Consider the following 26,547-nt stretch of genomic DNA (forward strand, 5'->3'; position numbering starts at 1 on the left):
TTTTTTATTTTTTTTTATGAGAAATACAACAAATGTAAATAACTTGGCTGCAATTTTTTTTTCAATTTAAAATAATTTTTTGACGTGTTATTCAATATTAATTATCTACCGAATCTGAAATTTTCAATTTTCTACGCTCTAAATTAACGCAAACATTAAAAACGTTACATATTCCATGAACAGTCGAAAACGATGAAGGAACTGCTGAGGAGGGAGACAAAAAACAAAGAACTCCCCCCCCCCCTCCTTTCGCTCGCTCGCGGGGCGGGGGCTCATCTGCCTTGTCTTGGTCGTGATCCGTGATCGAGTCGAAGGTCGAAGAAGGCGACCACTTTCACCACTTTGGCGATAAAATTTGCAGCCTCATGCGCCCGTCGCCCGTGCGCGATCGCGACTTGAACTTGAAATTCAAAGACTGGCACTAATGCACATTGCACTCGCACTCGGCATTCTCGCATTCTCGGCAGACGGCAATACGGAACCAGCAGTCAGCGCCACTTGCTTTGATGCTTTAGTTTGTTTTTCCGTGTGTCCAGCGACCACGCCGAGCCGTCCTTAAAGACTTTTGAAACCCAAATCCACCAAACGTTCTGCAAGGTCTCTATAGGGTATATTTCTGCGTTATCAGAGGAGATAGGCGAGATAGCGCAATGGACCACCCTTATTCCGCAGAGTATGCGAAAAGTGGAAGATCGAAGTGTAGAGGCTGCGGCGAATGCATTGAACATGGATTGTTGAGATTCAGCATTAGCACCCAGGTTAACACATACATATTTTACATACATACCAACCAGTAGTGTTGTAATTTTGGTAATTTTACAAGAATGCCATTAGAGAATTTTTTGCCGCATTCACTCTTTTGCTATTTTTATTTTTTAATGTCATAAATATCACAATATTGAAAAAAAAAATTTGATTAATTTATTTATCATTTTGTTCAGCTTTCCTACTGGTTCCACAAGGATTGCTTTTTCAAGAGGCACAAACCAGGAAAAACAGCAGACATCGCCAAATTCTCATCATTGAAAGCTGACGACAAGGCCTATATTCGAGCCAATATTGGAGCTCAACAGGGAGATCCAGAAATTTCTGAGCAGACCGCAAGTGAGGGTAAAAGAAATATTTTAAAGTAATACACTATTTATTATAATTTTTTTTGTAATAAAGTGCTAGATGTCTCAGATGACGAAGATGACAATTATGAAGACTTGGACAGTGCTGAAGAAGAAAGCCCGAAGAAAAAGCCAATAAAAGCCAAAAAAGGGGCAAGACGATTGAAAGTTAAAGTTGGGCAAAGATCAAAGTTCATGGTTGACTACTCCCTATCAAATCGGTCCACTTGCTGCTCCTGTCACGAGAAAATTGAGAAGGTGGAATATCCTTATTTTTTAGTGCATTTAAAAGAAAACAAATATTTGTAGAGTGTGGTGAGAGTTGCTAAGATGGATTACACATCCAACAAAGGCAAAGCTTTGAATGGAATTCCTCGCTGGTACCATGTAAAGTGTTTTGCAAACAACAGAGACTTCTTTGAATTTTGGGACAGTGCCGAGGGCCTCCCTGGATTCTTTGCTCTAAAATCTAAAGACCAAAAAGAGCTGTTGAACTCTTTGCCTGAAATGACTCTGTAAGTAATTAGTGATTAATTGTTATTATAACGTACATTAACAATAAAATTGTTCATATTCATTTTAAGTGACAGAGCCAAGGGTGCTGGAAGTTGGAAGATAAAGAAGATAGAAGCTTTTTGCTTTAAAAAGATGACTGAGCAATTAGCTGCTCTCAACATGAAGGACTATGAAAGCATCCTCAAGCATAACAACCAAGATGTTCCTAAACAGGCCAGGAGGAACCACGTATAAATTTTCAAGAGCTTCAGTTTGTTTAAATATGATTAATTTAATAACTATAGCTTCTTGATTTGGTAAACAATGCTGCCAAAAATGGTGTGCCAGACAAATGCCCAAAGTGCAACTCGGATGGACTAATCCAGCAGTATGAAATTTTCTCATTTAATTATATTGTGATTGAAATATTTTATTTATTTTTAGAGATGGATCTGATGTGTTTGAATGCCAAAACATGAAAGATGAGATCGTTTGTGGTTACAAGAGCTCTGACCCACCTCGTACAGGGCTCAAAATCCCAGAGAAATTGAAAGAGGAATTTGAAATTTTGTAAGAAGTGTTTATCCAATAAGTTGATTTACTATAGATAAATTACAATTAAACTAGGAAAAATTACAACTTTGACATTGCTGAGAAAAAGCAACCAGACCAGGCTACTGCCACCTGCTCATTCTCTCTTAATGCTGATGCTCCAGAATTTGTACCAAGGTATGAATGAAAAGCCAACTGGAAATATCAATAATTATATTAACGATAATATCTCAGACCCAAGCCTGTGGTCAAGAAGGGCCCATTGAGTGGCATGGAGTTTGCTGTCATTGGTGTTCCTGAGGCAAAGGAGAAAATTCTGCAGCTTGGCGGAAGAGTTGTTACTTTCTTTGACAGGAAAACTAAAGCTGTGGTCACAAATGAAGGTAAGTTAATATTTTTTCCATTAAATGAATTTATTATAATTCAAATGTTATTTATTTAGACAGCATCAAGAAGCTTCAAGCAAACAATAAGAGGCGATTTTACTACATCGAGGAGCACCTCACCCCTGTTGTTGGAATTGAGTTTCTAGATCACGTTGGAAAGGGAAAGAATTTGAAACGTTTGCTACAAGAGTTTGATATGTCTGCCCAATGGCTCTATGTAATGATTTTTTTTTTAATTTTGGCTTGCAGAAAAATAAACTATATCTTTACAGGATATTGACCCTCACAGATTTGGATTTGGAAATTACGGAGGCTATGGGTATGGCTGCTGGTAGAAAATCTATCATCTGAAAAAGTAAGATTTTTGACTAAAAGCACCAATACGGAATTTGATAATTATGCAAGTGTGCTTTTTATGAATAAAATAACATTCATTTTAATAAAGAAGCAAATCTATTTGCTTTTATTAATTAACTATCATGGCACTATTAATAAAAGTTATAATGGAATATATTATTTGTGATTGAATAGCCCTCAGTCATTGGTCATTAACTAGCAAGTAAACACGGAGGGAAACATAATATCTTTAGCTTGGAGCTGGCTAGATGTCTCACAATCAGATCCTGAGAAAAAATTTAAAGTTGGTTGAAAGATCTACCTGATTTTGACACGCTGCCTCTACATGTTCTAATTTGGCCTGGGCCAATTCAAGCTCCAGCTCTCTCATTCGTTGAATAGCAACCGCAAGACGAGGATCAGTATCTACACTCAGGGGGTCCACCCAGGTGCCAACAGAATCTCCCTTGAACTTGGGGTAGAGCTGGCCCTGTGAAAAACAAAATTATTGAAATCTTGATATGCACTTGATGTTCTCTGTCTTTCCCAGCTTGGACTTGCTCCTCAAGCCGTCGGCTCAGTTGCGAGCAAATCTGCTTTTGTACTCTGCTATGATGGCCTCGTTCCTCTCCCTTTCATTTGTATATATGTTGAACCTCCCTTTTCATCATGTCCTTGACTTGAGTAACTTCAGACTCTAGCCGAAGTCTGTTCTCTCTTCAGACATCTGCAGCTCGCTCTTCAGCCGCTCCAATTCATTTCTGTACTAGTCGGCGGTCGGCCTTGTCTTGAGCATTTTTAAAGGGGTGAGGAATTATTTTTTGTACTTGTGTGCAGCTTCTTTTTATTGAGGCTGCAGTCCTTTTTGTCAGTTGGGAGTTGGGGCAATGGTAAGGTGTTCTGTACTTTTTGGCGCCTTTTGTGGTTAAATTTCTTAGGTTGCCACTACTTGCCGGACGGCAGCCAAGAAGACCTTCTTGACGGCAGCTGGCAGCTGTATATTTACCAAAATTTAACATAACATTATACACTTTCCGATGTTTTTCAGTCCGCTGACCGGACTGTTCACGGCTCACCCCATCCTCAAACCCCTAAATTAGGGGTAAGTCCATTCACTCACATTATAATTCTAATTTTCCTGATGAGCTACATACTCTTCAAAATAGTGTATGAATTGTCCATATTTAAAAAGAATTTTATGTCAAAAACTCGATTCACAAAATGACTGAATTGGAATGCTAGAATTTTCTGCATATGTATTTCTAAATTTGACATAATATTGATTGTATGTAATTTTGTCTTTCAGTTCGTGTACAAGAATATAAACGGACATGCTGTTATACTGCAGCAAAACATCCCTTAAATCTCTTGTTGCCGCCTTTCTAATGAACAGTGACACAAGTTCCAAATCAAGACCATGTTCTCAATATCAGCCAGAGTTTGCATCATGCGTAGATGATTTTGGCCGAAAATCATCGCCGAAAGTGCTGAAGCGACGACCACCGTGAAAGAGGTCACCGACGGCTGGTCAGTTAGGCCACGATTTGACTCGTAGCCGACGACAGGTGCGTACATGTATATTTGAAGTTAGTGTGATTTTGTTTCTTTTGCTGTCTTGGACAAACTTAACTATAGTCAGTTGTAGCGTTTTTTCAGTCTTTAGAGATATAAAAATTGAGTTAAATATCTTATCGTTAGAAGAAGAGAAGACCATATAGTTCTGTGTTCAAATTGTTTTGCATTGATTTTTAATTCTAAAATTATACCCAAGATATGATTCATGCATTTCAAAATTCAATTGTGACGAACGAAATTTTACCTATTGTTTTGCATAAGAATTTCGTGGTCAAGGATTATAATACATGATATTTGAACTTAAATTACAAATTTCCTTATGATGGTTTTTTTAGGCGTTCATTGAATTTTTAGTGAAAAACAACATTATTCATTGATTACAGTTGATTCTATTGTTATTATTCATTTGCATTAATTGACATAATATCTTTTTGCTAGTCAATACTTCTCCCTCTCTGAAAAAAATGGGGGAAAGGAAAAATTCTCAGCTCAGGATTAAGATCACAATTTTTTTGCCGGCACATTTTTCAAACACCGAGAGTTATGAATATAATTTAAGGTTGTCTATATAATCCCAAGAAACGCAGCTGTCATTATTTATTTGTCACTCGGCTGCTTGTTAAGCAGGAGCCGCTTCTCGTTTTAACACCAAGCATTTTTTTCCACATCGATCCGCTATGAGAAGAAGTTTTAACACGCTGCTTCTGGCGTTTGGAGAAAATTGAAACGTGAGCCGACTTCAACGGCTGCATTATTAATGCCCAAACAGTTCAAAATAGAAAAAGAGAGAGATCTAGACGCGGATAATTTATTTTGTTGACATAATGAAATCAGTAATATTTAACTCCGGGGGCCGCTTCCACTCGAACTAGCGCGTCGTCTTCTCTCGAAAGAGGAAATTCGGCTGCCGTGTCGCGTCGACGACCCTTTGCGCAAACGGAAGATCGAAGTGAGAAGATAAACAGAAGAGACACACTCACGCACCGTCCAATTTTTGCCCCTGAATATTTATGAGTGACGACAGGTCACTTATTAGGAAATTTCTACCGCATAAAGTGTGTGCGCGATGCACGCAAGGAGACTTCAAACCTCCTGCCGCAGTATTAAAACGACAGAAAGTTTTTAGATGCAATTTAATTCCTTTTTGGGTCAGCAAGGCAATGAAAAGACAAAATTTATAACCCTTAATCACTGCAGATAATCTTTTTCTAATTTAGCAAAACAAGCAGAGTGGAAAAGGCAAGCGTGTGAGTTTGGCCTGGATTTTTTTTTCGTCGCCGCCACTTTTTATTAAAAATGTTTCCGGATGGAAAAGTCGTCAGTTTTGAGACGGAGAAGCCAGAAAGGAAAAAGAGGGCGGGCGGGCGGAGAAAAAGCAGCGAGATAGTTGTTGATATAATTTCCAATTTACAAGGCGGCAGGCAGCAGTGGTACTTTTTCCTCCTTTGCCAACAGAGAGAAGAGAGAAATGGGTTCATTTACAAAACTCAATGAGAGGAGACGGAGAAAAAGGGCCGCTCTCGTGGATTTTTGCCGGGCCGAAATTAATGATAACATCAAATTAAGTTTTGCGCTATTACGGAGGCGACTGGCTGGAGAGAGAGGGTGCGGCGGCAAAACGTGTGTGTTTAATATGCCTTTTGAGCCACTGGACTCGGGGCGGTCGAGAGGCCACGCGCTTTGATTACTCAGGGCTGAAATTGACCAAGGTAATCCGCCCTTAATCAACTTACGCCCAGATGACCATCAGGGCAGAAAATCGGAATGACTTACTTGGCCCCGGGATTTATTCTTGCGCCGGCCGCTCCGCCACATCAAGGAGGACAAATTGCTCTGGGGTTAGAATATTCTCCGTGAAAACGGAAGCAAATCTTCCCACTTGGCGGTGCATCCAGTTTGCACAGAAGGCTTTGGCTTTGAACTGATATAGCTCAAAGTAAAGGCAAAACTGGGCAAAACTATAATTATTGAGATGGTTGCCCATCTGTAAATTAGGCAAGTTTGCTAAATTATTAATTGAGTAAATTTTGAGTGAAAAACTTTTATTTGTATGTATAAATTATGTAAATATGATATGATTTTAAGATAAATTTAAACGTTTAATTATCAAATATATGAATTTTCAAGAAAAGTTTTATGAATTTCTTCTTATTTTATATTTTCTATTATATTTTTGAACGTTCAGAATGATTCTATATTATTTGACGTTTGATGCGTAATTTAAATTTAATGCCTTGGAAACTCGCTAGTCGTGACAATTGTGTCTTTTTATCCCGTTGTAAAATTGTTGATAAGAAACTAGAAAAGTGGATTTTGAGCTCTAAAGAATCTCAAAAAATTAAGAGACATGCAAATATTGCCAGACGTTTGAACATCAAAAAAATATGCAAACAGGTATCGTATATGTGTATACAGAACATAATAAATTAATAAACAATTAAAGTATAAAAAACATCTACAGTAACATGAATAATACATCATTAAAATCTATATCCACATTGTCATTCATAGTTTTGCAAATTCAATTCACTCTGTGGCAGGTCATTTTACTGCTGCGTATTCTTAAGCATAGGCCCTGCAGGGAAATCTTTGATGTTTGCCAGGTGTAATTGCGTTATGCCGTGCCAGCCTGCAATTGAATTTTCAATTGAACCTTGTCTGTTCGCACGATCGCATATATGGACTAAACCCGGGGTGACAAACACTTTTGATGTCAGCCCCCGGGAAAAAAGTTGACGCAGCCAAAGCTCCTAATGTGTTTTTGGTGTTTTGTGCTGCAAGGTACCGGGGTGGTAGATTCGGTTCTACCATCGCAATCGTTAACGAATCGTGGCCGAAATCTTAAATTCGAATTTAATTACGCGTGGCACGAGAATGAGCGAGAATGTTTTCATTAAATTAATTCATAATCACCGTAGACGTAAGAAAGAAATATTTAAAACGAGCAAGAATGATTGATGGGATTAAATTCCTCCAGCAGAAGCTCGTTGCCATTTTATTTCAACAGCCCGTGCGAAAAAAGTGCGAATATATTTGCAGATGGGGGCGGTTATATGCATGTGTGCTGAGAGTTTTAAGGGGGTGAGTAACAGCCAGTTTTTAGTGGGACGGTTGGCGATGATGGAGGACGATCTGTTCTGCAAACATTTGTAATTGAATGGCGCGCGCAAAAAGCCTCAGGTGGGCTTCGCTCGACGGCGACACCGCCAATCAATCTCAACCCTTTCTGTCCGGCACGACAATAACTAATTTCGGCCATCGACTGCCGCTCTCCCCACCAGCCCGAGAGCAAATAAATGGATGGCACTCCGTCGCTCCTGCGATTTTTCTCCCTCTAGAATGGACATGTATAGACGCACACAAAGCTGATTGTGCTGAAATTGCGTGGCACGCGAGGCTTTTAATGCTAAAATGCCTAATTGGATTGCATCAATCACACTTTTGTTCGCAAGGAATTTTATTTGTTTGACACCAATCAGATCAATCTTAAGCTGTTTTTAAATTAGTAAGATTTTCAATTGACAAGTAATATTTTGAGTTGGAGCCAGAAATTTATTTGAGGTATTAATTCTGAATAAAAAAATAAAAAATAACACTTCTATAAATAGACATTAAATCTATTGATTATTACATTTTTCAAAGCGTTTTTGTGCATGTTCTTACCCTTCATCAAAATACATATTTACACACCTTAAATAAATGATTCAGAAGTTAAAGAAATTCTTTGAAGAATGAAGTTAAATTAAGAAACAATTCCTTTTCATTACACTGATTCTAAGAAAGAAAATAATAATAAAAAAATTACTATTTTATCGCAACCCTTCATATAACTGGCTATTATAAATAACAAAAGAAACTATCCATTTGAGTAGCGCAGGTTGAGTTTCCATTTATTATTTGCATCGTGTGTACGTCAATCTCTACCAACTGGTGCCACCATTAATACATTTTACATTTTTATGTAAAAATTGCGATATTAAATTGAAAATTAATTTTCTTTATTACTTTTTTTATATATAGAATCAACTTAGGATATTTGGATATTAAAATTTCTACCGAAATAGCATTCCGCATTGTTCACATTGTGACTTTGAATAATAATTTTGTCGGAGTTTTTCCTGCTCACGAGCAAATTTAATCAACTCCAAGTTTTCCTCCTTGTCAAAAATAAATCAAACTGCCTCCACCAAATGACGCGACAAGCGTTTATGAAAATAATCTCTGGAATTAATAATCAGCATTAAATTTCCCTTCTGGAAGGGAAAAATGAAGCTGCGCGCATAATGGCCACTGGACAGGCAAAACAACAAAGCACGGCCAAGGGACAATTACACCGGCGGTTGGCCCGAGGAGGGCAATAAATGGTGCAGACCGCTGAGTTTGGCCGAAAGTATAATGCGCTCATATCGGCCACGCTCAGCAATTATCATAAAATCACCGGTCACCCCAGCAATAAATCACCAGCCGAGCGGTCAGAATCGAAAATTGCCGCTCAAACCGGAGATAAATCACAAAAGTGACCGCAGAGAAGAGATGCAACCTGCGTGAGTCTTCCCAGGTGAGAAATTCCACCTAAGGAGAGACATAAATGCACCGCCCTCAGGCGAAGGGTGCCTTGGCGATCGTTTTCTAATTTCCAATCCAATTACCGACTGACCCTCGGTACCTTCGACCGACGGAATAAAATCAGCACCGTCTGGCTCTTGCTGCTTTTTCATGTTGTATTTTCAATCTACATGCTAAACAGGGGACTGCAGGAAAATTAAACGATCGTAGATTAGAATGAAAAGGAGGCGAATGCACGCGCAGCTGTAATTCGTTTTATTAGAATTGAAATTTAGTCTGTGTTTAACTCACCGACAAAGATATTCGACGTGACTCACGCAGAACCATAATTTTTAATTCATAGTCGCCTTTGCTTTAATTAAAATATTTTAAATATAAACACATAATTTTTCAGTCTTTACTTTCAAATAAAATCAAAATTTTGAAGCGTGATTCATTATACAGTACGTATTAAATAAAATGACATTTATTTTCTTTTTCTGCAATAAATTGAAATAATCCAATTACATTGTTAAAAAAATTTCATCGAAGTAAATCGAAAATTAGCATGGTACACAAGCTGGGTTAGTTATAATATTCATTTATGTGCATTTTAGGAACACAAACAAACAGGACAAGGTATACAAGGTTTTTGTAAATATATTATAATTTCAAAGTCTGATGTTAGTTTTTTTAATGATTTGAAAATTTAATATACATTTATTAATGAATAACTATGTAATTATTTATTCAAATAATAAATTTTTTTCTTAGTATTATGTTACTATTTTATTAAACAGAGAATGATGTATTTTTTTTATATTGTTTTTTATCCAAGCTCTATTTCCATCATTCACTTGAAAAAATATGTTCATCAAAATATAGAATTGTTAACAATGTAAAAATTTCAATTTTCAATTATATTTAAATAGGTAAAGAAATCGAAATATTAATGAGTATAAATATCGTTGAAGTAAAATTAATTTTTATAATTTACCCACTTGCGCATAAGGAAACCTGCAAATATTTCCAAATTTCAACCTTCCTGAGAACACATTAGTCCCCACGTCAGCGCTGCACACAATGAAAAAATAAATATGACGAACTCATCACATCGGACAAATACAGTGACGCAGGCTCCTTTCCACGCCTAGCCAGTATATAATCCCAATAAAAATCTGTCCACCGAAGAAAAATTAAGTATCCAGCCGTGCGCGAAAGACAAAGTGAGCAAAAAAGATTAATCCGGCCAAATTATAAATAACCGGCATCGCCTTTCATGAATTCTTCGGCCATTTATCACGAGCTCACCTGGCGCACAGATCCTCACGGCGAGCATCCAAGGAGAGGCTTTGGTTCGGCATCTCGCTCAGGAGGGGTCGCCTGCGCGTTTTGCGCCGCTCTCGGCCGAGCCAGCGTGATCCAGCTAGGAGTGTTCCACCGACCAAAACATACCGGTAACCGTATACCGCGGTATTTAGGAATATACCGGTATTGATTATCGGTTTCTTTGATTTTTTTCGGTACGGTAAGTTACCGGTAACTTACCGATACCGATTTTTTCCGACGGTTACCGTAAGTTACCGTTTCCAAAAAATAAAAATTTTTCGCTACGCATTTATTTTTCTTCCTACGTAAGTAGGGCACAGGCCATCCGATGTAGATACAAATTAGCAGGCTGATTTCTAGAGATAAATTACCTAAGGATAACATGAATTTCTCAAAATTGCCTACTTTACAGGGGCTTTATTGCCTTTATTGGAGATTTTCTTTTAGATTTTATCGAAATCACACACCGCGCTCAAAATTTATAATACAGATCTGATAATTTCAAATTATATAATATTTATTTCTTCTATAAGGGAACGTAACTAAATTTTCATCAAATAATTCAGAATTGTGGATTTTACGGGACGTTTTGAAAAAACAAAACATAAAATTACAATTCTCCTTGGTTACTCATCAGGTTACAAGTTACTGTTGGTCGTAGAAAAATATGGGTATATAGTTGAACTCGCTTTGTCGAGTTCTCCAACTTTGCCACTGATAAAAAAAATAGTAAGTCAAAGGTCAAGGTTGGTTCTGTTGGCCTTGGGTGTATCATATCTGCATTATCTGCAAGACGTTTTGAAACTATGAGTTTTTCATTTGATTTCACGTAAATTTTAACATAAATTGTTTCTTTTAAGGCGAAGAAAGGTTTTTTGAAGTAAATTATTTATATTCAATTATTGAAAATGTATAGTTTTTTGTTCTTGATGGAGCAAACGGTAAAGAAAAATTGTTTTCTGTGCCAGAAAGAAACGAAAATATTTTTTGCATTAAAAGAAATTGTTTTGGATTTTTTAAATTATATAAAAACTTAATAAAGTATTATTTCCTCCTTATTTTTAAAATAATTTGTAACTCGATTGCAGGAGCTAAACCAAAAAAAGTGAATATCGAGAGCAATCGAGGGATAGATTTTTTATCTTACAATGAAATCTGCATGTCCAATTGTCCATACCTTAAAATTGAGTCTTAATTCTAATTCTAATTTTTTTCATTCATCGAAATAATTGAAATTATCATTAAATTATATAAAGTTAACTTGTATTATATGTTAAATACTTATATTTTAATCTTGCCTACTTGAGAAAGCCGTACCAGCCGGTTGCTGCTAATGACACACGCAATTCCTTTTACTCTAAACGAGACTAGACAGCAAAATTTTTTAATTCCTTTATATCTGTTTCCTCCTCAAATAGTTACGTTACAAAAGAAACCATGAGTCACAAATTAGACTACTGCAATGCCGGCGTCTCGTCATTATATTTTATCATTTAATTGTTAAGTTGTGAGCTCAATATGTGGGGCAAAATTTATTTAAGCTGGAACCCATGAAACAATTTTATTTTCACCTTAAATAGTCGCAATAAATAATATCAAATGCATGAAAGATAATATGTATTACAAACAAAGTTTCTTTTTTGATTTCAATGGGATATTGAGATGAATTTATTAATAGAGCTAGATCTCAATATCCCATGTTGAATTAAATAATTTTAAAAAAAAATCCTGAGTAATTCTCTAGAACAGAGCATGAACATATTTGCAAAAAGAAAAGAGAATTCGTTTATCTTACAAACCTCACACCCTGTCAATATACAATAATACTGAATATTCTCTTTTTTATTATTTTAAATAATTTCAAACTCACCATAATATTGAAATCATGATTTCATACAAAAGGGAGAAAATTTGGATTATCTTTTGATTTGATTATTATCCTTTTGGTTATTCGTTTCATTGTTTTTTCACAACAGTATAATATATTAAATTTTCATCTTTAAAATACAAATAAACTTATGTTTCTAAAAGCCGGAGGAGCGAAATATCGCGTGTGAATACCCATATTGGCCATCGCTTTTGAATATGCCCGATTCTGGTTACTTACACACGTTTATTATTACATTGATGTGATAAAATAAAATAGTATCTTTATAAAAAAAAACAAACAAAAAAAAAACAAAAAAAAAACATAATTATATAACAAAGGCAAGTTTTTCTCTTTAATTTTATTTATTCTCAAAACATCGCTCAAATATGCGTATTAAAAAATCACACCCACCCTGTATATGCACTCTGCTTGTGTCAAATCAATTTTATGTATACATCAGTATATACGTGAAATGTTGATGGTATAATTGATATATAATATATGCATATATATCAATTATAAGAGCGCAGTGAGTACTGCACAGACTATATATAGCAAAAATTTTCGGCTCGCTTTGCTCGCCGATATAATTATATCGATCTGACAAAAATTTTGCGGCTCGCTTCGCTCGCCGATTTATAAATACCGAAAAATTTTGCGGCTCGCTTCGCTCGCCGATTAATAAATACCGAAAAATTTTGCGGCTCGCTTCGCTCGCCGATTTATAAATACCGAAAAATTTTGCGGCTCGCTTCGCTCGCCGATTTATAAATACCGAAAAATTTTGCGGCTCGCTTCGCTCGCCGATTTATAAATACCGAAAAGTTTTGCGGCTCGCTTCGCTCGCCCATTTATAAGTACCGAAAATTTTGCGGCTCGCTTCGCTCGCCGAAAAATTTTTAAAAACCGTTTTACGGTATCTGAAAAATATACCGGTATATCCGATATACCGTAACCGGTAAAAATCCGGTAAGTTACCGGTAACCGTGATAAATATACCGGTTAAAAAGTTACCGTCATATACCGGAACTTCCCTAGATCCAGCGCCAGTCGCTCCTTCGCCTCCGAGGCACTCACGTCGCCGCTCGACCCTTGGAAGCTGCAGCGATCGCTAAACAGTGTCGGACTCGATTTTTATTGTGCAAAAATCCAGTTTTTTTACCTTTTGAGTAAAGGGCGTGTAAGAAAAATCGCCATGGACGGCCGAAATTTGGTGGGCCTGCTTGTGCTCATCGCATGCCCGCTCTTCATTCATGGTATGTCCATCCAGAAATTTTTTAAATTTAATTTGCAAGTTATTTAATTGATAAATTTTAAAAAATTTTGTACCAATTTAATCATTTAATAGTTATTATTGTCAAATTTTTAAATTATCTGATTTTTATCTTCCACGTAAAATTAAAAAAAAAGCAATTAATTGTCAACTGCATTGTAGCTCTTAAATCAGATGCGATTCCAAAATAATTTACAAACTTCAAGAAAAGAATAATCAAAAGTTGATTGATTTTTAAGCTTTAATGTAAATTATGTAACATTTCTGCAACACTGAGCTTAAGATTTTTTTAGAAAAAGATATCAAGCTTTGATCTCCATAGTTTGAAAAAATAAGCAACTTGAAATCTGGTAATCAAGTAGCGGATTTTAATATGTAATATTATTGAAAAATAATTACGTGCTTAAAATTTATTTCCTGAAAAAAATTTGAAATCAATTAAATCATTCTTTTCAATGTTTTATTTTTCATCATAGTTTCCTTTTCAACCTTTTGATAATCTTGATAAATTTTAACGACTATCAAATTCGCTTCAATAACCTTCTGGCTGAAGAATGCAAGATAAACATAGATAACTTGAAAAAGGTTTTTTTTATAAAAATTATTATTAACGAAAACAAACATAATGCGGTCACATAGAGGGAAAATTAAGTTTCCTCACGTTGCAAAATACATTCGTGGCTTCATTTTTGCCGTCCACAGCACAAACATGAACATCGGGGCCAGTAAATAACCCTTTCGCCCTTTAAAACCGTCGTGTCCCAGTCACAAGTGATAACCCAGCAAAATGTGCGCGGGCGAGCCGTTGAAAAATGATGGACGCACCGCTAGACTCCCAGGGGCAATTTCCCAAACTGCCATTCAGAGCGAAAAAATCCAAAACTCGGAGCGCTGCGAGGCAAATTAATTTTTTGCGCGAGTTGGGGTTAACCGCGCTGCAATTGGATTTTTGTTGCTCCCAACCGGCCGACCGACCGAGAATATATAAAGTTGAGAGGTCATTCTCATGCAGATAGGCGAGACGACGATGGCATTTTTGGCCTTTATAAAAAAAACGGTGCATATCTAAGTGATTTTTAATGAGCGCACTGTGTCTTCTGTGACGACGAACATTCATTTTTCTTAACTTCCGCCGCCTTCTTATAAGGCCGATAATTTTCTCAAAAAACAAACATATTTCGTTTCTCACGAGATATAATGCCTTCTGTTTTTTAAAGCTTGCAGTCATTAATTTTTTGTATAAATAATAAACACACAGAAGTTTAATAAATTTCTCATTTTTTTTATTTTTAGAACTTTTTTTCATTTTAACTTGCATATAAGACAAGGAATGCAGAAGGTAAATATAAAGAAAATTTTGTTCCTATTGTATTTCTGTATCAAATTTATGCTTCTGCTCAAAATTGCTCCACGTCTTTCCCCCTGTGAAACTCAAAGCCTTTTCAATATTAAAGCAGCTCGCGCGCGTCGCCAGATTTGACTTTCCGTTTGTTCCGCACGCGTATGTTTCGCTCTCTGTGCATTATTATTTCCTTTTCTACCTCTCAATTTTACACGGCACCGAGAGTGAAAAGAGAAAAGTCAGCACTGCTGCTGTTTTCTCTCTACTCCAATGTAAATCACATTCATTATCATTACAAGGGTGAACGAGATTTTGGGACGCGTTGCCGCACCACGTCTCTCACTTTCCGTTTCCATACAAATATTTCCAAACTTTCAGCCGCAGAGGTCTGGTATAAATGCTTTTAAAATATATCTGATATAACAACGTGCGGGCGTTAAATAAACTCGAGTCGAAAATGGAATGAAATTAGAACGGAAAATGGAAGTTTATAATATTACGAGCCACTGACGCAAAAGCCACCGCGCACGCTTTTCCTCCTTGAAAATGAATATTTAAATGTTTTAACGCCCAAGTGGGAAAGAGGAAATTGGAACTCACCTCTTCTCGTGGGTTTATGCACAGGTTTCTTGATCGTGAGAAAAAGCTCAAGCATAAATTGCATTCGCCTTAATTCCAGCAGAATTTGTGTTTCTTTACATTTGCTTAATTCTTTCTCAAGAGCCTCCAACTTCTGGAATAGAGAATTAGAAATTATTCAAATTTCGCCAGCAAAAGTTTGGTTTATTTTTGGTGAATTTTAATGACTGGATGAGATGCAATTATATAATTTAGCGGAAAATGTTTACACTAAAAACAACTTGTATAAGTTGAACAGGTCCATCAAAAACTTGCTTCAGCCGTTTTGCCGTCGGAGTCCATTTTGGCATGGGAGTCCGGAAAGCTGTTCAAATGTGGGCCATTTATCGCGTGGGCGCACCGAGAGCCGTTCGCGTTTGCTAATATTGCGCGCGCGAGTGCAGGCGGCAGCTGGAGAAATATATGGTTTTGTCTTTGCGTCCATATTCATTATTTTCAATTAAGAGCTCTCGGCTCGCGCGGTCGACCAGCTCTTTACATTGTTAATGGAGAAGTAGACCAGCAGCCGGAGAGCATTATATCAGTAATAACAAGTATTATATCAGAGTGAACGCTCATCTCTTGCAACACAGCAGAGAGGGAAATTTGGGCCGGCAAATAGTTTTGCTCCGCTTCCATAGAAATTTAATCATAAACTCTCTAGTCGGCTTTAATCGTTGGACAAGCCACAGAAAAGGGCAAAGAGCTTTCTAGAAAATGGAAAATATTTAAAAATTGTTTCTTGTTGAAGAAATAAATTGGTTTAATATGACGCATTTACTTAATTGTGTCGTCATCACCACAATCATAAGTAGCCCCATTGATGGAGAATTACGAGACAAAAAAATTTGACCAAGACAATCTCCCTCATAAATCCTCAGTTTTATTGTTCAAAATCATCCCCTCGGAAAAAGTTTAATTGCGTAATTTGAGTAGACGTGACAAAAAGATGAATAATGCAACTGAATAGATAGGCCCGTATACTCGATTCCTCTGTTAATGAGATCAGCTCAAGGTCTCGCTTCTCTCCTCCAGCAGTATGGAAATTGCTGCGAGCCTTCCACCTCCGCCCGCAAATGAATAATTGAATTATCCACGCGGAGAAACTCGTCCTTTTGTATGAATTGTATCCATCATAGGGGTTTTTATTCAGCAGATAAGCATCTCTGTGTGTGCTACACGACATAATATAGTGAGGCTGTTCACGCCTCTTTAAACTGCTGATGGGGCTTCATTCGATTCCTTCCCGATATTAATACAAAAAGGGGGTGGCTAAAACAAGGATGCTGTTGTTTTGTTATCTCATCTCGTTGTCTTGCTCTTGGTGAAAAATGACTGCGATATTCTCTTGCGAGCAAGTGCACGCGATTGTTACTTCTCTTTTTACACTTTCGTTCAATTGATAAGAGAACAAACACATGCAAGCGTCATTTCAGCATCGGCTTGTATATGAGAGAAGGGTCTGGCGCAGACAAAGCCTCCGATAAATCACCGCAAGAGGGAGGCTCGAAATATCACTTTGTTGCTGCCTCGTCTTTTTATTATGCACTCCCGACTCTGAACACAAAAAAAGTCTCGATATCATAGGGTGATTGGGGCGTGGAAATGAGGCATGTGCAATGCAAATAAATGTTTTTCTTTCTTATAATGGAATTTTTATTGCGCACATGGATCGACTCAATGACAAAAGCACACAATTTGAAAGCTTCAAAAAGACTTTCTTTATCTGGATATAATTATATTAAAAAGTGAATAATATAAAAGTGGTTCCTGCAAAAACTCTAGCTTTATTAATTTTTATTTATATACAAACCTTTCCTAATTTCTCTGGAAAAAACACAAAAAGAGATGGTATGAGTGGTGCTGTTTACAAGCCCATCTCATTTTGTACCCCAGCAGCACGAATGTTATTAAATTTTAAGTCTCCTTCCTTCATTCTTCAATCAGAGCCTGCGTCAAAATTCACTCGCGGGATCCATCATGCTAGCGGAAAATTCTCTCTAATCGAAAAATACCCTCCCCCATCGATCTTCATCACGTAATCATAATAATAAAACGCAAACGCTTAGTATTTTTTTTTTCAATTTCAATGTATATCCGATTCGATTGGTATTCACCCCCGACGTGAAGAATCTTAATAATGCAATGTTGAAAATCGGCGCTGGCAATTTTTTACGCACGATGCGCATTCCATGGTTAATAATGTTGTAATAATAAAACGCAAATTGACTATCAGAGGGCGCAGCTGAGACTGATGGGGATGTATGAAAAAAAAAATGAAATGCGTGGCTCAACCCTCGTCGTCACTGGCTGTTGGCGCACAAAAGAAAAATGCGGCGCTTTACCCCCGCAGATTAATTTCGTCTGCAGGCTGCCTCTGCGCGACGTCACCTCTATACCAGATTTATGGCTTTTTATTAAAAAAATGCACGCGCCGCACAGCAATATATACAGAGAGAAGCAAACGTGTTGAAAATCGGTATGTGTATTTTATCGCCCTTCAAAGCAGCCGTGGCAGCGGGCGAGTAACAAATTGATTTTAATTATGCTGAGGTGCAGCCACCCCAATCCAATTAGGAGTCGAAATAGTGCAAACTCTCGCTCGCTCACCTTTCTCCCTCTCTTTTAATTAAGGCTCAAAAGGGCATAAATTATTCACCGCGATGGGAGTTCCTTGAATTCATTGGGTCACCGGAAAAGGTTAATTTATCAGAGAGGATTTTCCATCTTTGAATTCGTGTTTGTAACTCTGATGAATCTATACTATAGATTTTATTTATTTATAAGTCGGAGTTGCATTTAAGTATTCACAGTCTTCATTTGTGGAATAATAATTCCCATTTATTTATAAATAAATCTAAAAAAGCAGAGTATTATAAAAATTAGTTTTATTTAATATTAATTTTATTTATTCTTTTTTGATTATTTTAAAATGCAATATGCTGAGCACGATTATCTTAAGTTGGTTCATACTTAGATATTTACTCAAAATTTCGTTGTTTACGTTACCTCAACATTAAAGTAGAATCCAAAATTGATTTCAACGCCTCCTGATGCCAAAATGTGCACAATGATGCCAACTAAACTAAAAGTTCGGCATAGGGATTTGTTCCATTTTTTAAGTAGGAAAGTCACAAATTAAGGTCGTAAGAGGAGGTCGTTGATTTGAATGGCAAAGTATCTGGGCAGGCCATAAACTTCACGTAGGTCGTAGAAAGGGCTTGAAAATTTTCCCAGAAAATGTGAAAAGTGCTCAAGAAGCCAAATCCGTCGAGAGTTATTGGATTAAGGCGCGCAGAGACACCCTGCTGGAAATGGATCTTTTCGCTCCGCACGGCAGCACCGACGCCGCTAATTTATGGAAATGACTCGGTCCGCCGCGCGCTTTATATTTTGAATTTATTAACTCCCGTCGTCTGAGTGTTCGTCTCGGAATCGCTACTTTTCTCTCTACTTGCGGAAAGAACCCTTCCAGAATAGATAGCCTTCTTATTTTAGTGATAGACTCTAATCGCATTATACATCCAAATCCGATTTCTAAGAGCATTAACTTTCATCAGGAACAAGTATAGAGTCCATTGTTATGAAATCTCTCTCCACGGGCGCTGTCGCTTTTTCCTCTTTCTCTCTCATCTTTTGTGCCGAGAAGAGCCAGCAGGGCCGCAACCCTTCTTATGTGCCGAGTACGTAAAACGGAATGGCCCTATCTGCGAGCGCCAATATTAAAAGATTGCCTTCCAATATAATGTCCAAAAGTTTTAATGTAGCAAGACGAGACTATCGTACTTTTGTCTGCGCAACTTTTGAATGGCTGCATTTGTGTGCGCCGTGCCTCTTAATTTCGGGGCGCATTTTCTGATTGGAAATGGCGCGTATTTGAATGCCTCCAACTTTTCAATGGCCCTTTTCCTGTTCTATTTGGGAATTTTATTGTTGCCTGCACGACTGCTCTGGCAGCGGAACAAATTTAGGACGAAAATTCATTTTTTTGATATGCCGCAGCATTTTGTTTCAGGCAAGCTTGACCTTCTGGAAAGTGTCGCGTGTAATTCTTGTCTCTCCTACACAGAAAGAAAACTTTTGACACTTTTGATTGCTTAGAATTCTGGCGTGCAACTCTCGGGCAGCCAAAGTTTGTTTTGCTCCGCGGCAGCAACAAGACTCTCTGCAGGCTCGTTCTTTTCTGCTCAACTTTTCTGCTCAAAGGCAAATAAAGCCAAACATTTACTTTTTCCGGCGTTTTAATGGAAATAAATAAACGCCGTTGCTTTCTCGAGCCCAAATAAAAAAAGGCAGCCTCTGATAAAAAGAGGGGCAGAGGCCGTTTTGCAGCGCGTTTGGATAAAAAGTGACTGAATTTATTTTTTCGAGCTGGCGCTGCAAGTTGGGAAATTAAATCATAACACACTTCTCTTTCCCGGCTGCTCTGCTCTCTCTCTCTTGCATGTGTGCTCTCGCGTCGTGTGATATAGAGACGTATTATAATATGCATTTGATAAAGCACGTCGCGCGCAGCCAAGGAATTTATTATATGCGTGTGCTGTGCCAAACGGGTTACACCAGCAGCAAGCATGCATGTGCACAAAATTAAACTATTTAAAAAAGTTAGCCGGCAGAGTGGAGCTCATGTGCGCGGCAGGCATGGGCGGATATGCTATAATCATTTCAGGTGAAACTTATAATACTTTCAAACTGTTATGAAAAAATAGGGAAAATGTGACTTCGTACAGTTCAAAATTTATTTCGCAAAGATTGTTTGCGACTTTGTCTATATCAGCTAGAATAATTAATTTTTTATGCAATTTTTATTATTGTTTATTATTTGTCATACTATAGCGTAGCACATGTTCATATTTTCCAATCAATATCATTAGTCTTTATGAGAATAATTTTATAAATCATTATGATGTACTACTAATTTGCAAATTTTTCCATTAATGTGAAAAATCAACAATTGCCAAGAAATTTAATTTCACTTAAATTTAGATAATCTCATATAAGCCCAAGACAATTATATAATTGTTTGTTTGAAATTAAAACATATTAATTTTTTCATAAATTAACTTATTTTACAAATAAATGAATAAATAAATTTTTTTAATGAGTGAAAAATAATTGTCTATTATTTACTAGATATTATTTAATCTAGGTAAATAAAAATTTTTAACCTAAAACTATTACATTAAAATTTAAAAACAGTTAAATTAAATTATAATATTAGAAGCATTTTTTAATAAATCACCAATAATAAATTTATTTCGTTAAAATTTTGGGTAAAATATTTTTTACTTGGGCAAATTGAAATGCATGTATTGTTGAAACTTCAGCATAAAATTGAAGATGGAAATTTCGTTCAAAATTAAGTTCCGTGAAACTCGTGGGAGTGAGCGGGCCAAGAGCTTAATTCTTTTGTGAAAGGGAGGCCACCATGAATATTCCACTCCGGAACTTTAATGGTCACGATTATTATCATAAGGCTCTCGTTACACCCCTTGCTCGGCACATTCGCAAATACCGGCGCGAAAGTTGGACAAGAAGCTCTTTGGGTTTCGCCCAAGCAAAGCCTGACCCCGACTCTCATCTTTAATACAACGGTCAAACTTGCTAATTAAGTCCCGCCGCGGAGAGTTTCAATGACCAGATAAGCCTCAGAAGGTGCGCGCCCCCGAGTTGCGGCCGCCCGTGTAATCTCTGCGGCTAATGCATGCCTGGTTGCGGCGCACGAGCGTCCGCCGCATGGCAAATATTTGAAATCCACCCGGTCGGCCTGTCATCAGCCACGTAATGACGCCGCCGCACGTCGATGCCACTTCTTGAGCAAATAAAACCACCTAATTGGCCTGCCCACCACCATGAGACAGAGGAGAGTTTTACCGCCGGGCCGGTATTGTTTTTTGCTGCGCGTTAATTAGACTGTGCGCCGAACCGACTCACAGAACTTTCGGAGCTGTAATATTGAATCTGCTGTAAGGACAAAGTTTCTTTCTCTCTGTTGACTTTCAAAGTTGTATTATATTGTTCAATATTTCCCAGCAGTAAAGAATATATAGAAATTAAGAAAGTTGAAAATTCCTATCAGAATAAACTATTTGTTTAAATTAGTCGTGACAAAATTTTAATGAAGTTTGAAATTTACGGAAATAATACATTAAGTAATAATTTTATAAAATTAATTTAAATTGTTACTTGTCAAGGACATAAATTTTAACCCAATAATCGATAAAATGTAAAAAGTACTTTATCTTTGTCAGTTTCCTATAGAAAGTAAAGCTCGAGGGGTAATTTGTTCTAATGAAACTATTTAAATTTGCCATTTCCATCTACAGCTGCTACTTTGAGTTTGCATTAACGCTTTGTAAAAGCGTTCATAGCCGGAGGCAAGCAAAAACTAACCATGTTATAAGCTGCACTCAAGGATTTTCCTGCTCTCGTATGTACAAAAGGAGAAAATGCATTTCGCAATTCGCGCAAATTGGAAACCATCAGCGCTGAGAAATAATAAAAGAGCAGCTTTCGAACTTTTTGCTCAGCGACCGACGACAAACAATATCCCGCTAGACTGCTTAAAGGGGCGGTTGGTTTTGCTGTCCAGTTCACAAAGTCCTTTTGCCGTAAAAGCGAGCTATAGCAGACACGCACAAAAAGCAGAGAGAAATATCCATCCCTTGCAAACAGCCCAAGAGGCAAGTCTCTTTCCTCCAGCTCCACTTTCGCATTCGCAGGTCCAGCTGGCCGCTGACCGACCGAAGAAACAAAAAGCCGCAATTTGCTCCGCAAACATCAGCTACTTTCGCCATGTTTATTGCCAAGGCGGTGCAGACTAGATTAGAAACATTTTCTGTTGCAGTAAATCCACATCTACTCATCCAATGAAGGCGAAAAGTAGTTCGCCGTTTTATTTAGTCCTTTGGTGCCACGGAGCATAAATATACATAATGACGCTAAGGCTGAAGTGGCGGATGATGCTATATTTTGGTTGGAGCCTGGGAACTGGCCTGAGTGGTAATAAGAGAGCGGCGTTGTTGCGTTCGTTAGCACATCTCGCAGCTTAATTGAATTACACTCACTTTTTAATTAACAGTTTTTTCTTGCCATTCTGTGAAGAAAGCTTCGTGAAAACGTGACTGTTGGCGCGGGGAAAGAAAGACGTCGCCTACGGCTCACTCTTGTTTTGAAGTTATGCAACCTGTCGAGCTTTCGTGCATGTAGGTTGCCTAATAATATTTACATTCAAATTACAATAATTAGTTCTTTCAAGAAAATTCAAATTTGCATTATTTTTAAGTTGTAAAGTTTTGAAAAGAATAATTGCTCATTTGAACATAGCATATTTGCCATAAAAATGAAATTGCAAATAATTAATTCCAATTAAATTAAATATTTTAAATATTTGCCATTATGCTAACATAAATGTAACAACAGTTCAAAGCTTCAAAATTTACTTTATATTGTATATTTTATTATTGATGTTTATCTGTCCAAATTTTTTTCATTGAATTATTGAATATTTATTGTTGTTGGTATATAACAATATTTTTTTTGCGCTTTTTTAATCATCCCTTTAATCAAGAAAGTTTTGATTTGTTTAAATAAATATGCAACTCTGTTTCATACTTGCAGACCCATCCCTTTTCAAATTACGCTCGATTTCATCCAAGATTTCCTCAAAGGGCAAAATATGCATGCCTCAATAAATTCAAGTCAAGGGAAACCCTTTTGGGAACGCTTTGCAAGAACAGAGTAGTTCTGCCGTTTGTCGCAGGCATTTGCAAACTTCAAACAAATTCCGCTTCTCGCTGAGGAAATTAATAAATTAACGTGTTCACAGTGCAACAAAAAAGTGCTTTGCTGTCGCTCCCTCTCTTTTGAAAAACACTTTTTGTACTCGAGCGAAATAAACAATTCTCCAAAATGTATAAATCTTTGCAATCTCGCGCAAAATACAGTCCAAACATACAACCAAACGCACGAACTCCCTAATGGTTAATAAATTATTCCTTCCCCAACAGTGTGCGGAACAAAAAACGGCACGACACACATTTCCGAGGATAAAAAATCGAAGCGTTGGCACACGACAAATGACCTGCAAAAAATATGCGTTCATTACGCCGACGGCAATCTTTTATTTATTGAAATGCGCCAAGCACTTGCGTCGATCACGCGCACATAGGACGAAATCCAGCAGTGCTGCCGGCGATGCGAATTAATAATAATAAAGAGACAAGTCCCAAATTGAATGAAAAAACACTCCGGTCCGCTGCGGGTGGGTGAACGGAGGACGCTTCATAAATTCTTCGCCAAGGCAGTTTGGCTGCTTCTCGATAAAGAGGGATGAGACTTCATATATGTAGGCTAGTACCTTATTTGGCTGTTGGGTTGGAGCCAGAAGCGAGCGAGAATATTGGTGCAGAGAGAGGAGGGAGAACGCAATACTTTGGAAAAATGCTACACACAGCACAACATTATCATTGAGCTCGAGATAGATATATATTCTCCGGCATTTACATTGCCCGATGTTTTCTTCTTTTTTTTGTGCCTCGAGAGAGAAAAAGAAAGCAGATGCTTTCTTCTGATATCAGGCACTACATTTTTATTATTTACCCGCGGATGCTGCTTCGGCTACAAACATCGTTTTGCATTTCAAATAAATGCCTCCTCTTTCGCGTATTACGCCGGCATGATTTCGCGCACAGATTTTTCATCATCAACCGGGAGAGCGTTGTATATATTTTATATTTCACTTTTTTACACAGTGCACACTATAAACAGGCAGTGCCTTTTCGCAGTCAATATTGTGTGCAAGGTTTTTATTTGAAATTATTGGCGCATTCGCGTCTCTGGCCGCGTTCTTCCAGGTCACTAAAAGGACTTTCCATACATCTGAGCAGGAAAAATGGCATCGCATGTGAAATGCAAGGCACACTATCACCGCTTTTCTTTTTTATGTGTATTCCGAGAGAGCTGAGAATAAAAACAGAAACGTCGGAGATGAAAAATATCGACAATTTTTATATCCACGAGTTCCCATTCTTCCGCATCCATAAATCTTGCATTTTACATGTTTTTTCTCTCCTTTGGTTGGAAATTATTATTAATAACTCTCACTTAATCACTTTTTACGCTCGAATTAATAATCCTACTTGCAGCAAACGATGGGAATCGAGGAATGTGAGAAACACATGTCGCGTTATTAAATGTATAAGAATAGGGGGTGATATTGTGTGTGGGCGAAAATATGTTTTCCGGCGATGTATTCATTTGCCGATTTCCACGCCCGATTGATCCTTCATGTTCGTATTAATGTCACTCGAGCGTGCAAAATTATTAACGCACGCTGCGAGTCAGTTATTGTTATTGATTAACACCGAATGTGTATTTGCATTACAAAAAGAATATGGCGATTGATTCGTCAGTCCAAGCACAATGATTTCATACATCCCCCATACGGTCGATTGGAGAAAATAATTTATTGGCACGGGGAGAGAGTGGAGGCGTCCGAATTTTCGGGGAGGGTGCGCTTCTCTAAACAAATCCTTTTCAATTTCGAGGATTATATCGCTCGGCATTGTACGTGCGTGGACGGCATGATCCGCTACATGGATGGATGTCAAGAGTGTGTTTTGTGCGCGGCTCTCACTAAAAAAAACCCTTATTCATCCAGCACCGTCGAGCACCTTTTGTTTTTAATATTTTTTTTATATAAAATTATCTATAAACAAAATATGTATATTTTTCCACGTATTGTTTAAAAAAAATTGATTTTTTTTTTAATGAGGTTCTCTCTGCTGGCATACATAGTGGCCATGCAGATGAGGGTTGAAACATATGAAAAATAGCATGCAGGGAGAGAGGGATGATACTGTGATGGGTATATATGGTAATGGTAATAACAACGTCCGCTCGGCAAAAAGAGGATTAACAAGAATTTAAAGCTGTTTTTCTCTCACCAGCTCACGTAGATCCTCGCACATACAGAGGGACTGCCTAAGTTTGCAGACTGGTGCAGTGCAATATTTAATGCCCCCAAGTCCTGCTCGGCCTGCATATTCGTTATTATAAAGTATATTCGCCGGAATTAACGCGCGCGCGGCCGTGATGCTGCGCGGCGTTACCGCGGATTAAACGCGATAGCCGAGCTTGTGGCTTACTCTGTGCTTTGTGAATTAATTCAGGGAAAAATGCCAGGCACGCCAACGCCACATACAATGTATCTTGGTAACTTTGTGCACGACGTCGAGCAAAATTCTTATCGTTGGATCGGCTTTGCAGTACATCCACGGTGCCAGGAATACATTATTGAATCGCAATTAGAGCAACAGCGGAGAGTGGGACGACGATCAAGACGCTTTTGAAGTTGCTGTGCGATCAAGGCTGCCGGCCCTTGATATTGAAAGTTTTGTTGGCACCCGATCTGATAAAACTGGCTCATTGTTAGCGCCTGTGGATGAAATGAACATTGCAGACGTGTTACACGCGCAAGAAACGTCACGCCAAAGTGCTTAGGGAGCGATCGAATTTGGCAAGTAACGGTCAAATGTTAACGAGGAAGACAAAAAATGTTGATAGCTGCTATTTTTAACTGAAATGTTTGAACTTTATTTTATTTTATATTAATTTTGCAGCTATGGGGGAGGGGGTGAGAGTGATAATAAATTAATCAATTTTATAGAAAAAGGTTCAGATTGTTTTGAATTTTTTTACGTTTTCTATTTAATTATTAATTATAAGAATATGCAATATAGCCCTGAATTAATAAGAAAAGCAATATATGGATTTACTAGATAAATTTTTAACTTGCAGCGTTAACTTAATACCAACTTTTTGAAAGACCTAATCCCTCCTCCTTTCTGGGTATAAATTGAAAAAAAGAAAAACAAAAACAAAACAAAGTTATTCAATTTGAAAATGGAAAAGATTTCCATTCTAAATGTTTATCATTTTATTATCCGCACAGGAAACGATGAATATTTTAGTACCAACCTGTGCACACACATTTGTATCTCGGTGAGTGCTGCATTATTTTAAATCTGGAAGTGCCTAACCATAAGAATAGTGACGAGACGAGACACTTTCACTCTCTATACAGTTGGCGACTTTCCTGTCGAGTCAAAAGT

At 37.5% G+C, this 26,547-nt stretch overlaps 2 protein-coding genes across 4 annotated transcripts in view; both read left to right on the forward strand.

Moving 5' to 3' along the window:
* Positions 1–405: 405 nt before the first annotated feature.
* LOC132200285 (poly [ADP-ribose] polymerase-like) lies at positions 406–2,997 on the forward strand. Of its 2 annotated transcripts, none has more exons than XM_059625640.1 (11): positions 406–758; positions 942–1,104; positions 1,168–1,370; positions 1,422–1,627; positions 1,697–1,856; positions 1,913–1,995; positions 2,052–2,177; positions 2,235–2,336; positions 2,394–2,542; positions 2,602–2,762; positions 2,818–2,997. In XM_059625640.1, exons 1-11 carry the CDS (start codon positions 651–653, stop codon positions 2,878–2,880), a joined length of 1,524 nt encoding a protein of 507 aa, XP_059481623.1. In that variant the 5' UTR covers positions 406–650; the 3' UTR covers positions 2,881–2,997. The 2 variants fall into 2 exon arrangements, with proteins under 2 accessions (XP_059481623.1, XP_059481622.1); XM_059625639.1 differs by having other exon boundaries at positions 415–758; positions 942–1,110.
* Positions 2,998–3,847: 850 nt separating this feature from the next.
* LOC132201041 (protein amalgam) overlaps positions 3,848–26,547 on the forward strand; it is a 119,266-nt gene continuing 96,566 nt past the window's right edge. The window contains exons 1-2 of one of the 2 annotated variants that reach the window (XM_059626907.1): positions 3,848–3,983; positions 4,188–4,446. Coding sequence is in view for 1 of the 2 variants with exons in the window: in XM_059626906.1 (XP_059482889.1) it covers positions 13,396–13,456 (61 nt within the window). In the remaining variant the exon portion in view is untranslated. Of the gene's footprint in view, positions 3,984–4,187; positions 4,447–13,262; positions 13,457–26,547 lie in introns of those variants that run through there. The other variant, XM_059626906.1, reaches the window with a different exon arrangement.

This window comes from Neocloeon triangulifer, unplaced genomic scaffold, assembly GCF_031216515.1.
Source record: "Neocloeon triangulifer isolate White Clay Creek 2 clone unplaced genomic scaffold, ASM3121651v1 ptg000014l, whole genome shotgun sequence".
NCBI lineage: Eukaryota > Metazoa > Arthropoda > Insecta > Ephemeroptera > Baetidae > Neocloeon > Neocloeon triangulifer.

Bases quoted from the DNA above. Each gene is read 5' to 3' on its own strand.
- LOC132200285 (XM_059625639.1), top strand. From the start codon at position 651: ATGGACCACCCTTATTCCGCAGAGTATGCGAAAAGTGGAAGATCGAAG. The intron at 1,111-1,167 runs GTAAAAGAAATA...TTTGTAATAAAG, and splicing joins TGAGCAGACCGCAAGTGAGG to TGCTAGATGTCTCAGATGAC. The intron at 2,178-2,234 runs GTAAGAAGTGTT...CAATTAAACTAG, and splicing joins AAAGAGGAATTTGAAATTTT to GAAAAATTACAACTTTGACA.